Genomic DNA, 16,180 nt, shown 5'->3' on the forward strand with positions numbered 1-16,180 from the left:
TCAGTGACAAAAGTCCTGTGGGATCCCAGATGGGACAGATAGCCGGAAAATAATCTGCCAGTTCTGAGATGGCACCATTGCTCCTGGGGGGCGGGTCTTCTGCCAGAAGATAAAGTAGCCTTGTCTTCTCTACACAGGTTCTCCCGAAATTTCTATCCAGTACCTAAAGAGACGAGTGCCAATGCTAGAGTGCCTGGGAGGACACAGATGTGGCCTGAGGCCACAGTCATCCCCCGGGGCCCGTCACGTGGCACTGAAGGGGCAAATAAAACCAGCTGTGGATTCACGGGGCTGATACAAACAGGTAATGGGTGCAGACTTCTGGGGGAAAACTTACATTAGATCACATGCCACCTTCATCCTCTTGCGGAACTTTTCCACAATTGCGCCAATTCCACTAAATTCTTGAAAGGCAGTTGCGTCCGTTTTTCCTGAGGACAAGCTCTCTGGGCGCCCACCCAAGCTCTCCCCAGGGGCTGCATGTGACCATGGGTGATCTCCACTCTCCTTAATTATTTAAGGAATGAGCCATTGTTTCCTTCCTGGGCAAAGCTTTCAGCACATTTAAAATTCACAAGAGAAGCCAAGGAGTGGCTTTTTTTTAGCTCTCTCCTTTAAAGCAAGTTATATGGCTTTCAATCAGGCTGTGGGATTCCAATTCCAGTTTTCTGGAATATTCCATCCTTGGTAAGGCATGCATATGCCTTAAAAAAAAAACAAACACTGAGAAAAGAAAAAGAAAAGGAGGAAACTGGCAAAACCCAACCCCATCACCAGTTCTGTCCCATGGGAGTGAGTCTTAAATCAAGCACATCAGTTCTGTGGGTGCCAAAGTAAGGAAGGAACCCAGCCACCGCTGGGGAGCACGCTGGGTGTGGGGGTATAGGGGCCCCCCGGGAGGTAAAGCCGTGCTCAGCCCAGGCCTGCAAGGTCGATTCAGGCCTGGTGCTGCTGCCGGGCAATCCAAGCAGGGGAGATCTCCCTGCGTGCTTGGCGAAATCTCAGCCTGAAGAGGTTCCTAACTCTGATCACGAAAGAATTCCCGAGCAGGTGGGAGGAGTGTGGGTAGGGAGGATTCCTTAAAGTGAGAATAGCAGGGAATGGCAGCAGTGGTGCAGGCAGCAGAGAGAAGCAGGAGCAGAGAGAGGCCCGGGAGGCCCACTGAGCTCCTGCCCGGCACAGGGCGGGTCCCTCGCCAGCTCCAGAAGCCAGGGGCCCCTGCATCCACTGCCTGCTTGGATCTGCACAGGATGGGAACTAAGCCCCCACCACCCCAGGATTTGGGGGAGCTGTGGAGCACTGGGTGGAGGGAGACTATGTTCTGAGAACTTCCCAAAGGCAAAGAAAGGAGATTTTGGGGCAGGCTACCAAAGAGCATGATTGGTCAGCTGCAGGCCTGTCCCGGTCACCCAGGTGCTGGGACCTGAAATCAGAGCCCAGATCAGAGATCTCAGTAGAGCAGAGAGAGTGAAGACTTGTGCTTAAGTCTGGAAAATTGAAGGAAACAGTAAAGTCTCAAAGACATTTACCACTGGAGGTGAAGGTCGGTGGTTCTTGTCTTTATCATGAAAATGAGTTCAGAGATGAAGAGCAATAGGCTTGGCAACAAGGAAGTTGATCTGATAAGACGGCCTCAGAGCGGAGGGGCACTTAAGGGTTAGGATATGGGCTTCTAAGGATTTCAAGAACAGGGCCAAGGGCCCGGGGAGTGTAGGCTAATGCGTGGTGTCAAGATGCCCATCTCTGGTGAGAGACACTGAGTCACCATCCAGTCGGCCCTCTAGGTATTCTACAGGATAAACTCAAGGCAAGGAGTTCATCGGTCCTGTTCTCTGAGCCAGCGGTGAAGCTCGAAGCAGTGGGGACACATCAGGGGAAACTGCTTGCTCTGCCTTATGATAGGTTTGGTTGTTTGCCAATCACCATAAAATACGTCAGGAATCTCACCTCCTAACTCCCTGGTTTTTAAAATGAAATCCTGGCCTTAGGATGGAGCCCCTCCTGTTCTTACTACACTGTTCATATCTCAGCATTTTCCATCAGGAGCAGGAGAAATCAATCAGGATGCTTGTCCCATGTCCCTGCCCAGCCTCAGTCTCGCCCAACTCCCCATGGTGGCAGCGAGTCCCCGCCCCAGGCCGGCCAGGTGGGCTCAGCACCAGCCCCGCAGCAAGGTGTGGGGGGAGTTACTGCCTGTCGCAGGGGAGCGCTGTCCCTATCACAAGGTATCACCTGAGGCTCCAGATCAGCAGAGGCCACCCCCCAAGATGATAGGGAATCCCCCCAGAAAGGCAGGGATCCTGGGGCCTCTGTGCCGGAGCCGCCCACCCGGGCACCTGCAGGGGCTTCATCCCTCCCCGCCACATGCAGCCCACAGGACAGCCCCCCGAGGACGCACAGAGCCTGGTGACACCCAGAGTTGTTCGCTCCTCTGAACAGGAGGGTCTGGGCAAAGCTTTGCCAGGACCACAGGTCCCCTCCTCGGTGGCCTGCCCTGTGTGTACCCCACCCGAGACACGTGCTCTCAGGCACCCACAGGCTCCCTGTGTCTCCCTCCCCTAATGCAAGTTTCACTACTTGAGTCCCACAGCTGTGCTCCCAAAATGACAGCGGTCGTCCCCCCACAGCAGCCCCCTAGTTCTCCCTGCTCTACGCGAAACACACGGAGCCCTTCAACAAGGACTCCTGGCCTCTTTTGGGTCAAGGAGCCCTTTGAAAAGCTGACAAGGACTGTGGACACCCTATCCCGAAAGGCACATACATGCAGAACACGCTCCGTGCACTGTGGGGAGAGGGGGCTCCGGGACCCTGAGCTGCATCTAGAGACCCCGCTGTAAGAGACCCCCCTTCAGATCATCCACACGGATGTGGGTCTGGACCCTCCCCCTCTGCTCCCCCTCCCCCAAGCATCCCCCTGCACATCTGCCGCAGACACACCGGCCAGGGCCAAGCGTGTTCCAGCGGCAGAGTGGGGAGGCGCTGCCTCCCTTGTCACAGCCGTCTCACGCTTTCCCCAAGGCCTGCGGCTCCGGCGGTGTTGGGGACAGCCCCCCACCAAGTTCTTGCCCACACGCAGGGAGATCTGCCCCACTGCCCACTCAAGACAGGAGGCCTTCCAGCCTCACCTGGGGGGGCCGGGACCCGACCTTCCCCACCACCCACTCACTCAGGCTCCTGGGCCCCTTGCTCCATTGCTGCCTCCTCTCTCCCTGCGCAAATCCCAGGGGACCCACAGAAACCTGAGCTCCGCAGGCCCCAGTAGCCCAGCAGGCATGCGCCCCTCGCCTCAGCCTTGACGGCCGCCCAGCTGTCCCCCGAGGCCAGCACCGTCCGGCCACTCACAGCTGATCTGCTCCCCTCCCCTCCCACAAAAGCAGAACACGAGGGGAGACGGTGGATGGCGTCCGGCCTGGACCTGTCCCCATGTCCTGCAGGGAGGCCAGGCTGTGCCAGCCACTTGCCCATCACCTGCTCTCACCAGCCCCCAAGTCACTTCCTGCCACTGGGCAGGCCTCTGGCGCCAGACCCCGCTTCCGTTGCCCACCTCCTGTCGCCATCCGCATGGCAACCCAACACCCTGGACGCGGTTCCTGAGCCCTGGGCCACAGGCCTTCTTCCCCACCGCCTACAGGGACACTCTCCCGGCCACTCACGGGACCCTCACCTCTGGTCCCTGCTTCTGCCCTCACCGCCAGCCTCCCAGCCCACGTGGCATCTCTGGCATCTCCGCCACCCTGGGGCCTCCCATCCACCGGCCACTCCCCGGCCTCGCTGTCTTCCCCGAATGGCCCCCACCCAGCCCAAGGCCTGCCCTGCTCCCAAGCCATGCAGATACCCTGCCTCCTCCATGGCCGCACCCAAGCAAATGGGCAACACCACAAAACCGGGTGGACAAGTTTCACTGTAATTCCTATTTTCCAACCTCAAACTGCCACTCTGCAATGGCTCACGGCTTGGTGTCTCCAGCAGGCTTGCCACCCGCTCCCAGACAATGTCACTCTTCCTCTCAAACGTGCCCCACAGGCCATGGGCTGGTGCTCAGTTGGCAGCCCGCCTGACACAGGAGCCCCCAGGGAGCCCCCGCGCCTCCCCCGCCCCCATCCACTGCCCGCCTCTGCCCGCAGGGCCTCCCTCCCGCTTCCCAGAACAGCGTGCCTCCCCGGCCCCTCGAGGGACAACCCTGCCCTGGCACTCTGACCCCACACTGTCCTTTCCCAAGGCCACACCCCTTCCCGGCAGCGTCCCCATTGGTGTGCTGGCAGCCCCCTTCTCCCAAACACACCGCCCTTTACCTACAGCTTCACACGTTACCGTCCAATCTCTCCGCTCCCTTGACGGTCACCGTGTAAACATGGTCCATGTGGCCCCACCTCTCCACCCTCTGACCCACCTGGCTCCCGGCCCCACGCTGATACAGACCCGGCCCGGGTCAGGGCCACCAGCTCTCGCCATGTCGCCCAGTCTCGGTGGCTGCTCGGCATCAAGCCCACGCCCTGCTCCCTGGGACACCTCATCGGCCACCCTGACACACCACCCAGGTCCCTCCTCCCTCCCTGCGCCCTCCTCCATCTTCTTTGCTGGCCCCTCCTCGGCCGCCCCCTAGACATGGGGGCTCAGCTGGATCCGCCACAACCTCGCCCTCCCCCTCCAGCCTGACCCCTGCTGTGCCCCGGGCGCAGGTCAGCAGCTGCCCTCTCCCAGCTCCACGCGCCACCTCAGGTGTGACACGTGGAGGCTCAGGCCTAACCCTGCTGCTCCTCGCCCGCTCTTCCCCCAGACATCCCCACTACCGGCCACTTGACCAGAACCAAAGGCACCCTCCCTTCCTCCCGCTCCCCCGGCACCCCCACATCTACCCCCCTAGCAAACCCATCTCCAGGCCGCTGGGACAATCTGCGCGGTTCCTCCCACCCCTCTGGGGCCCTCTTAGCCGCCGCCAGCATCGCCTGGGACCCGGAACCCAGGAGCGCGTCCCTGGCTGCAGCCTTGTCCCCGTCCCACAGCCCCTCGCAGAGCCCCCGAGAAGTTTCCTCAGGCTCGAGGAGGGTCAGGCCCCAGCCCCGTCCAGCCCTTCAACCTCACTGACTCCAGTTTCTCGGGCATTCCAGGCAGCGACGTGCCCCTCCAGGTCCTCGCGCCTCTGCCCCCTCACCCAACGCCCTGCTCCCGTTCTCCAGGAGGCTGCTGCGTAGAGCGGCAGCTGGTGACCACACATCCGGAGGTGGCCCCAGCCCTTGCTTCTTTCCCGCGTGGCACCGAGCACGACCTGCAGCTGTTTCACCTGTGGACCCACTTACGTGGTCTTGGCGGGGGTGGGGGGCGTGCAGAGACAGGTGGGGTCTTTCTCTCTACAATGTGAATTCTGTGGGAAGACAGACAGTGTCTGATTCACTCATCAGGGGTTACATGAAGAAATGATACTACTGGGGATATACTGGGTCGAAATACATTAAAACTTACTTCACCTGGTTTTGCTCTTCTAAATGTGGACACGAGCACATGTGCCCTTACATAGGCGGTGCCCAGACCATGGCTGGTCTGCTCGGCACGAGTCGGGGGACAAGGATCATGACGGTATGTGGACACAACCCTGGGCTGTAATTCAGTGTTCTATGGGATCAACAATGCTGGGAGGCGTGGGCCAAGCGCTCAGACTGCCCCCGAGGGCGGAGCTCCGGCGGCACTGCAGCAGGCGGGAACGCCAGACTAATAAACACGAGGCAACAGTCACTGCCACTCGGCTGGATGCCTTGCGAGGAGCTTACAGCCACCGAGCACACTGCAGACTTCAGGGCCGACACTGGGGCCACAGACTACGCGCCCCAGAGTGGCTACACACCAAATATCCTGAGGCCCTGCGGCTCCAGGCTCCCGGGCCGGTGTGCACGGCACACTGACTGCCCATCTCCTGTCTGCTGAGACCTCAGCGCTCGCACTAACTCCTCTCCCCCTCACAGACTGGGAGGAGTGGACTCATCTAAAGAAACGAGGTCCTCCGGCTCGGATTCTCCGGCCATCTCAGCTTGGGCCCGTGCAAGACTCACTGAACGGGCTGCAGGAGGGTGACATGCAGAAGCCGTCGGCCCCCCTCCATGCTGCCCGTTGCCGGGAGGAGGGCACAGAGGAGCGCCCCCACACTGCCTCACCCTCCAGGTCAGCCCATTAGTGTGCATTCCCTCCAAGGGATTATCCGCTCCCATGGAGCAAAGAAACCCACTTCCCACAGAGGTTAATAAACCTACAGATCTCATTACTCACAGAGGTCACGCTGGTAAGAATTTTAATGTGTTTTTTAGAAAGGGTCTGGAAGAATTATTAACAACAGAGCAGCGACTGGCTACTTGGAAAAGCAAGGGCAGAAAGGTGACCGATGGGGATGGAAGAGGCTCCCGCTCCCCGTCGCAGGGTCCCCCAGGGCTGCAGGTGGCAAGGCGCTCAGTCCCACCAGCAGGCCGTTCCCCCGCATGCCCGCCACCTGGGTCTGGACTGCGTGCCTCCCCTCTGCTCGCAGGTCACCTGGCGCCCTGGCGAGTTGTCTAGTGCGACAACGGTCACCTGCACAAATTCATGCTCTTCCATCTCCAGCTGGCCCCTCAAGGCTGCTCCCAAGTCTGTGCTCGCCCGGCCCACTCCCTGCCTCAAAGCCTGCGGGCAGCTCTACGGACCCATTTCCCCCCTTGCTCATCCACCCTCCGGCTCTCAGACCAACTCCTCAGCTCTCGCTGTGAAAGAAAACCAGCCCCCACCTGCCTCACTCCCCTCCCCACCACGGCCTCGAAACGCCTCCATACCTCCGCCTTGCCTGGCCGCGGGGCGACCCTGCAGCGCCCGCGGAGGTTGGAGGTCGGCGGTCAGGTCGGCTCCCGCCCTGAAGCCCTTCCTCTGGCAGCCTCCCACCTCCAGCCTCACTGCCTCCTTCTCTACTATCTTCCATCTCCTCGGCTTTGCCCTCAGTCTCCCAACATGTTCAACTTAGACAACGAAGTCCAGCCTTCGCCCTCCATGACTCACCATCAGGCTCTCCTCTGTCTCTGGCCGGACCTCCCCTGGACTGCCTGCAAACGGGTCTGGGCTGCCGCGCGCGGCTGAGGCTGCACCTCAACCCCACTGGTGCCCACCTCCACCCCCAGCTGCCAGCTGTGCTCAGCGGCGTGCCCCTCGGTCCCCACCCACCCCGGCTTCCTGGGCCCTGTCCCCTCCTCTGGCCTCCCTCCGACTCCCATTGCCCTGAGGCCCCTCCACGGGCCTCTCTTCCTTCCCCTCACTGCGGGGCTTTCCCCGGGTTCCGGCTCCGGCCTCCTGACCTCTGTCCTTGGGAGAGCAACTCCACCTCGGGGTGATGGCTCCCGATTCTGTACCCCAACTCCACCCAACTGCTGTGCACCACAGCTGGATTTCTGCTTACAGGGCCACCCGCCACCACACCCATCCAAAACAAACCTCCCCCTCCCCCCACAACACACACACAAAATCGTACTCCCAGTTGCAGTCAGTGCCCCAGTCACACAATCTAGAAACATCCAGACTGCTGTCAACGCGGCCTCTCCCCTTCTCTCATCCCAATGAACAAGAGCTGCCGAGCCACCAGCCACGCGATCTCAGGGGGGCTTCCGGCTCCAGAAAGTGCGTCTTAAGAACACGGATTCTGCTCTTAACAGATGGGGCCTGATGCCCAGCTCTGCCACATTCTGGCTGGGAGCTCGAGCAGTACGATCGGCCCACCCGAGCCCAGGTCCCCGAGCTAGGAGGGTGGGGGCCGGGAGAGTGAGGGGGGTGCTGTACAGACAGCACGGTGTGTGGGAACCCCAGCCCCCTACCTTCTCACTGAAGGACAGCTGAACCTGTGTCCCAATTCAGCGACTCTATAGGAAAGGCCTTCCAGCCTTCCACCTCTCAGCCCCAGCAAAGTGCCTTATGTGTATTTTTCTCTTCTTGTGTTCGTACATTCCTGGCACTGCCTCAGACCCATCCCAGGACAGGGCAGGGCCCACATTAGATCAGTCTGTGCCCACCTTCCTTCTCCCTTGCGTCCCTTCTGCTCTCATTTCTCGCCTCTATGGCAGCTAGTTCCTGTTAGGTCTCCTCTCTCCAGTCTCTAAACTTTCCGTACTAACCTTCATCACTGTCTCTGAATTTTGTGTGTGTGTGTGTGTGTGTGTGTTCAAAGTCTCCAGACTTTTACTTATTTAAAAAAGTGTTTTTATTTGTAGAGTTGACATAATAAATGGAACAATTTCCTTAATACAAGTATTGTTCTTCTCTTCAAAACTGAAACATGCCCTCATTGCCTCCAGATGGAAGCCCACACTTCCTGGCGTACGGCATGTCCTGCCTCCTGCCCCGGCCTCTTCCCCTGTGAGCCTCCCGCCTCCCTGCCCCCCACAGGACTGGGTCCCAGCCCAGAGCACAGGGCCTCTCCCTCATGCCCAGACCTTTCTGACCCTTCTCCACCCTATGTACCTCACCTTCCTCCCCACTTCCTGCCCACTAGCGAATCCACTGTGTTCATTTCATCCTCATAACCACCGTGTGATGCGGGTACCATTATTCTTCCCACTTCAGATGAGGAGACTGAGGCTCAAAGAAGGCTGGCCTTGCTCCAGTCCCACCCAGCGCGGGGCCAGGATGGAGTCCACGGCCTTTGTTCTCGACCACACTCCACTGCCGCCCACAGGCACCTCTGCCCACCGGCTGCCAACCCCGAAGCCAGCTTGTCTGCCTGGGAACCTCGGGCTCAGGCCCCAAGACTCAGTCCGCGGTCCTGCAAGACGCCTTCTCTCCGTCTCAGAGCAAGCATTTCATCTTCACTGGAACCCCAGCGCCCTGAGTACCTGCTCACATCCCTCTGCTCGGGGCAGGCGCCCTGTCCTAACGTCCTGCCTTCCTGGTGCCTGGCCCGAGAAGGTGCTCAAGGACAGGTGACGGTCCCCCGCCCAAGGCTCCAGGGAAGCACAGGCACGGTGAGACCAGGTGAAGGGCCGTCAGCAGCTCTTATCCCTCCAAGTGGCGGGGGCCAGGGGATGGGGGCCTGACGCCGCCATTGCCAGTCCCCGTGGCCCCCGCCCGCGCCCGGACAGACCTGCCAGGGGCCGCTGTCTCATCTCCACTCCCGCCCTCAGCCAAGCGCGCAGCATCTGCACCTGGTCCCGGCGCCCACGAGGGCGCCTGCCACGCGGTGGACGGTCGCTGCTTCCTAAGTGAGTGAACGGACGGACGGACAGATGGTCAAGGGCTCCCTGACCGGCATCATGATCCTTGGTCTGATGTCCACAGTGGGGAGACACCCCCTTTCTTTGTTCACATGGGCACCTCCGGGAAGGTGCCTGGCCGGTGGCCTGGCTTTCCTGTCGGCCCCCGCAGCCTCCCCGCCTCCGGCCTGTGGCTCGTGTTGGCCCGCACTGCCAACGGCTCTGAGGGCGGCCCGGTCCCCCGACAGCGGGGGTCCCCTGAGGCCCGGCTCAGGCCTGGAGGTGAGCACAGAGGGCGGCTGCAGGGCCCCCCGGGGATCAGGGCTGGGGGACCCCTCCGAGCGCACGCTCTGAAGGCACTGCGGGGGCCCCGGGGCAGAGAGCGTGGGATGCTGGGGACAGCGCGATGGCTGCGACGGCTGGCCACGTCCCCGGGCACCTGTCCACAGGCCCCATGCCTGATGCCCCCTGCACGTTTTCTCTCCCACCCGCCTCAGTGCCCCAGGCCAGGCAGACAGGGAGCTGGGGGTACGAGATGCCGGCCCCACTTGCCCTGCCCCGGGCCCTGGCACGCTGACAGGCGGCCCTCCAGCTGGGGACTCACTGGGTGCTGGTGGGGCCGCCCCGTCCACCCTCGGCCACCAGGAGGTGGCACTCAGCTCTCCCTGAGCCCCCAGGCCTGGAATGGGCTGGAAGCCGCCTCCACCACCCCGGTGCCCCCTCTCCTGCCCTCCGGGGGCCCCAGGAACAGGCTCTGTCCCCCTCCTCCCCTGAGGACCTTCTCTGTCCCCCCTCCTCCCCAAGGACGACAGAAGCTGAAGTCACACTCCTTTCCTCCACTTACTTGAACAACTCCAATTAAAGGCTTTCCCAATTAAAGGTCCCAAAGGGATCCAGTGCCTAGGCGGCAGGGTCTGCAATATTCCTCATTAATTGGGTCCCTGTGGACACCCCTGCCCGGTGACCCACAGATGAGATTCTCCCCGGAGAAGTGGGATGTCAAAGGGTGTGGGGCTCGGCCTGGCCCTCTGGACGGCCTTCCCCAGGCAGGGCACAGGGCGCAGAGCAGGCCTCCTCCGCAGGGCACCTGCGCCCGGCGTCTCAGCGCGCCCAGCCCGGCCACTGGGGCTGGCAGCAAGGCCTCATCCCAAGCCCTTCTGCACAGGGGAGGGGACGCCACAGTGCCAACTCCTCACAGGAATAATAAGACAACTATCAACCAGGATATTGTGAATAAAAATGTTTTTTGAGAAAAATCTCTCTAGTCGTTGACAAATGTCTAAATGTGTTCCTCACAGCATATTTTTATTCTAACAAGCTAATTTGAAATATAATTTAAATAAATTCTACCAGAATGATACCATCTGACTAACAGCCCTGGCGGCAGGACCGCTTGACGGTGCCCTCAGCAACGGCTTCCAGTCCCACACCCTTCCCACACACAGCGCACCCGCGAGGGCCCCGGTTCCCCATGCCAGCGCTCACCTCCACGCCTATAAAAACGCCTCGGGGGCAGCCTGCATGCGCGGTACCTAGAAACACAGACACAGAGCAGGCGGTGCTTAGAGACCCGTGCATCAAAACCGATGCAAATCAGAAGCCTCTGCCTCTGCTCTTTACCGTGCTGCTTTTTGCTCGATTTAGTTTTCACACTGGAACATAACCAAAGTCTAACTCTCAAGATCTGTAAGGTCAGGACTTGTGGTGGAGCTGAAATTTCTAATATTCTGACAAAATGTTTTTCTCTATTATAAATCTGTTTTTGAACTGCCGTTCACTTCCCCTTTCACAAGGTGAAGTACGTTTTCCTTTTCAAAAGGAAAAGGGGCTCCCGTTCCCCAACCACGCGTAGAGAGAAACCTTTTTCCAAAGGCTTTAAATGCCGTGCTAACTGAAGTGATGTGTCATGGGATTTTCCCAGGTTTTGTGGGTTTTTCAAAGCATGGGGTACAATGTCCTTCCTGCATACATGTCCCTGTCGGTCCTCTCCCCAAGGGGATTCTCTGAAGCCGGGGCTGTGAGAGAACCTTCTCCTCCAGGCCTCAGAGCGGAATCTCTTTGCCCTGGTATTTCCAAATGAGTAGGAACCATCTGAGCAGCTGGGTCCTGGCCCACCGACCCTTAGCGACAATGACGAGTCCTCGCTATTCTAACCAGGAGTCACTAAGGAGCGGTGACTCACCCCAAATCACAGTCACCACAAATCCCCCAACGTTAATTGTGATCTTGGTTTTCTCTGCCATTTCTTTCCTTCAGCAATTTATTTAAAGCAAAAAACTGCTTTAAGAGATAGTTGAAGTATCCTTTTTTTTTTAAATAAGACTCTGCCCTGTTCTAGAAAGGATTTAAACAAGTGTACCAAGATGCATACAATTTAGCAAAATGATGAATTAGAAGTAGTTGTGGATTTAAATAATGATGTATATTTATAGTCACTGGCATGAAAAGATGTCCACTCAAGTTGAAAAACTTATGTTACAAAACAGATGTATTATATGATTCCATTCTGTTAAAAATACATTTGCTCTAGGACCTCCATCTAGACAGAGCATGTACACATGGTCAAAAAGCCTGCAAAGCCAGACATCCGATTGCTGATGGAGGGTACCCCTGATATGTGGGATGACATGTAATTTTCACTTCCTTCTTCATGCCATTTTCAGTATGAACATGTAACATTTTTAGAATTAGAAAAAAGCAAAGCTCTTTTCACTTTGTTAAAAAAGTGGTAGATGAGAAAGGGTGAAGGCAAATATAGGTACGGCCACAAACCAAGTGGAGAATAAAGGCAACAGGGGAGGCCCGGTGACCACTGAGGGCGGCTGCCACACACGCAGCCCCCGGCTCCTCAGGAGCCACTGCAGAAAAGGAACCCAGTGATTTACCCAAGTCACTGTGTCCATTAGACAAAAACTACCTGACCTGCTCCAGCTCCTCCTCAGGAGCCCGTGTACATGCCACAAACGTGCCCCTCGCTCTGTCCTAAGACCCTGCAGGCCGGGAGTTTCAGGGCTGTTTGCAGTAAGAATGATGGCCTTGCCCCAAAGGGAGAGCCAATCCAGACAGTGTTCATTCCCTCATATTCACTCGCTTACTCAGTACGTATCTAGCGTCTACCCCGCTCCAGGGATGTGTATTTTTCCAACCCTGACAGGGGCTGTCTAAACAGTGAGGGTGACCCTAAATGCCAACAGCTCTCTGCAACTCCCCCTAGCATACCTGGCGTCTCTCCTGAGTTCCCCAAATAGGTGGGCACTGCCTCTGATACCCTGTAGATTATAACATTTCGCTGAAACCCACATAAAGCTGACACTCATATATGGGGCTTATGTTGTCTTCCAAAATATAAACCCCACAAGGGCAGGAACTCCCTATAGCTAGCAGGGCTACTCACCCTGGGTCCCCAACAGACCCTCAGCTGCCTTACAGGTGAGGAGACTGAACAGCCTCAAAAATGAAGTTTGAAAAACCTACAATAGGCCCATGAGAGGACCAGCTCCCTGAATACACCTGAGAGGCCACTGTAGTCGATACAAACCCCAAAGAAAAGTCCATAATTTGTAGGTGCTATCTAGTTAGCTGTGGTTCAGGCGGAATGGAAAATTTAAGGAGAATGAACACCAAAAGAAAGTTAATCAGTATAGATTACAAAAGGAGGCCGCGGTGTTAGATAACCAAGATCTTGGCGCCCCTACATTGCAATGGAATCCTGGCTGAATGAAATACATGAGTGTAAACTGAAGTCAAACAGAAGCACAGTAGACCTTGTTTGTAAATACTGACAAAACCAGCTAAAAGTCACAACAGCAGACAGGCCGGCTTTTCTGTTAGCCTTTCACAGGCGAGTAAAAAGATAATTTACAACCCCAATGCTCCAGTGACAACCGACAGCTCAAAAATTAACCCAAGCCACAATAAAAGCTAAATGGCTTGCTTTAGCACTCAAAGAAAACTGCATCCAAATGGAGTTCTTTCTCTCTTGGCCTGTGCAACCCTCAATTAGACAACCCATATAAAAGGTAATCCAAGAGGATCACAATGTCCAGGCAAGGCAGCCCTACACATTCAAGCTTTCGCTCAATCAAAAGATATTTACTGGGGGCCTGCTAGGTGCTGGACCCTGTGCTAGGTGTTGGCGTAGCCTGGGGAAGAAGGGAAGACCCTGTCCTTGCAGGGTGCTACTGGGTAGATAGGCTGTGAATAGGTCAACAGAACCCAGATGGCTGTAGGTGCACCGTGGAGAGCAACTGCAGGGAACAAGGGTGTGGCTGGGTCGGTGAACGGGGGTGCTAGGGAAAGACTGAGCAGGTGACCCCGCTGTCAAAATCCAAAGGATGAGAAGCAGGGAGGTTTTGCAGTCAGAGCAATAGCCTCCCAGGCAGGGGGAGCAGCAGGTGCAAAGACCCCGCAGGCAGGCAGGAAAAGAAGGGGCCAGGTTAAAAGAAGGCAGTGAGAAGTGGATGGCCAGCGCGGCTGGCAACGCTGGGGTGGGGCACAGGCCAGCCCCTCGTCGGCTGAGGGGTGCTGAAGCAAGGGGTGACGTGATCTGATTTGCAACTTTCAAAGCCAGTTCCTCAGGCTCCCATGGGGAGAACACACTGGAGGCACCCCAGAGGCCAAGCTGGGGGCCTGCTGGGAAGTCAGCCCAGGAGCGAGATGACATACGCGGCGGCCGGGATGGAGCGGGCACCCCGACTGTGGGGAGAGGGGAACACACTCCAGATCTATCCTGGAGGTAGAACCCGCAGCCAGGCCGGCACCGCGGGCGTCATCCAGGATGACTCAAAGGCAGTGGGTGGACGGCGGGGCCCCTGCCTGGGATGGGGAGATGGGGCAGGAGAGAAGGGGCGGCAGCTGGAGAGCTGCGCAGCGCAGACGGTGGCTGGCGGCCCTGGGAAGGGGCTGTGTTAATAGAAGCGGCACTACCGGCACATAGACGGCATTGAAGGCCCTGGGGGAGCGGCTGGGATGGGGTACCACCGCCCAGGGGGACAGAGTCACAGGAGAAGGAAGCAGGACCAGTCCCCAAGGAACCCCGCCGTCCAGAGGGGCAGCCAGTGGGGAGACCTGGAACAGCAGGTGGGAGGGGAAAGCCAGGGCGCGCGGTGGCAGGAGGGGCGTTGATACGAGGAGGAGGGAGTGGCCCCTGGAGAGGACCCTGCAGAGCGGCGGAGTGAGACCCGGGAGAGCGGGGCCCGGCGGCGTCCTCAGAGAGGGGCAGAGGGTGCGGGGTGGAGGTGCACACACGGTAGGCGGAGGCAACGGAGGGTTACGGCGGCTTGGGACAGAGCTTGTGAGATGTCTCCAGATGAAGGGGAGCAGAGGTGGAACAGGAGCGGGGGAGGGATGTAAAACGAGGGGGGTACCACTGCGCTTTCTGCACGGCAGCGGCCAGCCGCACGGGGCTGTTTAAATTACATTAAAGATTCAGGTCCCGGCCACATTTCATGTGCCCAGCAGCCATGTGTGGTTGGTGGCAGCTGATGGGCCCGTGCAGACGGAAGTCCATCTGTGCAGGAAGTTCTCCTGGACACACAGAACTAAAGCCTACTTGGGTGCTGGTGGGGAGACCCGAGAGAGACAGAGGGAGAGAGTGGGGTGGGAGGACGGAGATGCCCCCTGGCTTGGCAGGAGGGTGGGCCTCTGGCAGGACAAGAGGGGCCACTGGCTGTCCCGCCAAATGGGTGGGAAGGAAGCTCCACGTGGCAGGGGGATGAGGCTTTGCCTGGTCTGTGGCTCCTGTGCTGTCAGTGCCAAGGGAGGCAGGGTGTGTGCTGGGGAGGACAGCGGTCTGGGGAGGGCAGGAGGTGTGAAGCCGCCACAACAGACACAGGGCCAGGGTGAAGCTGCCTACTGGCCGCCCTCTCTTGGCGCTTCCCCCGCCATCCTACTCAACTCTCGGAAAGGATGACATTGGTTCTATTTTTGGTTAAAATGGCTCCCTCCGTGCTCCTGTCTGGACTGCTTATCCAGCCCTTGGCTCCATCTCCATTTACAGCCACAGTTTGTACATCCACACCAATTACAGAAGCTGATATATTAGAAATGGCAGAAGTAGGCAGGAGTTACAAGTCAGCCCTTACCTACAAGAAGTGAGTAATGGACATGTGCTGGGTGTGAAAATCCCATAAAGACATATTCCCCGTGTCCACAGAATCCCCGAGCCACTCCATCCTGCTTCTCCACAAACAAAAATACTTGCTGACATTTTCTTTAAGCTTTTATGAGTAAACATCATTTTCATTTCCACAGAACTCTTTGATCTCAACCACAGTCAGAGTTTCAATATTTGTTTTTGATCATGCAAGTGTGTTGAGCTGGTTTTGTGCTGGCTGGGGGTGGCGGTGGCGGGGGGGGGGGGGGCAGAGCGAGTTAAAATCCCCAGATCCCTTTTATCTTCCATCTTGAGACCTACATTTGCCGACTCCTTTTCCACCCCTGTACATTTTTTCTAAGTATGAAATCTGAGAGCCTCAAAGATCCTACTGCACAAAGAACAGCCCTTTCATGGTGTAGCAGGAGGCCACTGGGAATGTCTCGGAAAAACTACTGTCCCGCTGGGGGGCCCTGGGGAAGTCGCCCCCAGTTCCTGCGTACATGAGATCGGGGTTGGCACCACGCATAGCCAATCTCCTGGCGCCCCTCTGTCCCCGCGGTCCTGCTCTTGCTGGTCTGGAGCCCTCCTACTTCTCTTCCTCAAAATTCTTGGCCTGCCTCTGGTTCCTCGAAACTTTGCAGACCCTGTGGGTAAAGTTCACTGGGCAAAATGCCTCCAGAAACTGACCCTGAGCAGGGAAGGCGCAAGAAGGCCACTGACCTTGGCAGCTGGGTCAGGCCACGAGGACGGTGGTGCCGCCTTCCACTCACCAATTCCACACACGGAAGCAAGACCCCCAGACCCACCCAGAAGTTTCTGGGACAAGAAAGGGCCGTGTGCGGGTGCTAAGCTCAGCAGTGGGTGTCATAGAGATTCAAGAACTCTGGGCCACTCC

The 16,180-nt window shown here is 57.9% G+C and overlaps 1 protein-coding gene across 3 annotated transcripts in view; it reads right to left on the bottom strand.

Moving 5' to 3' along the window:
* The window catches only part of HOMER2 (homer scaffold protein 2), a 72,726-nt gene that overhangs the window by 55,656 nt on the left and 890 nt on the right, over window positions 1–16,180 (bottom strand). Inside the window, exon 1 of one of the 3 annotated variants that reach the window (XM_057494768.1) lies at window positions 4,391–4,528. The exons of 1 other annotated variant lie outside the window; for it this stretch is intronic. In XM_057494768.1, the coding sequence (XP_057350751.1) occupies window positions 4,391–4,452 (62 nt within the window). In that variant the 5' untranslated portion in view covers window positions 4,453–4,528. Of the gene's footprint in view, window positions 1–4,390; window positions 4,529–16,180 lie in introns of those variants that run through there. One more of the 3 variants, XM_036931810.2, reaches the window with a different exon arrangement.

The sequence above is a fragment of the Manis pentadactyla genome, chromosome 18, assembly GCF_030020395.1.
Source record: "Manis pentadactyla isolate mManPen7 chromosome 18, mManPen7.hap1, whole genome shotgun sequence".
NCBI lineage: Eukaryota > Metazoa > Chordata > Mammalia > Pholidota > Manidae > Manis > Manis pentadactyla.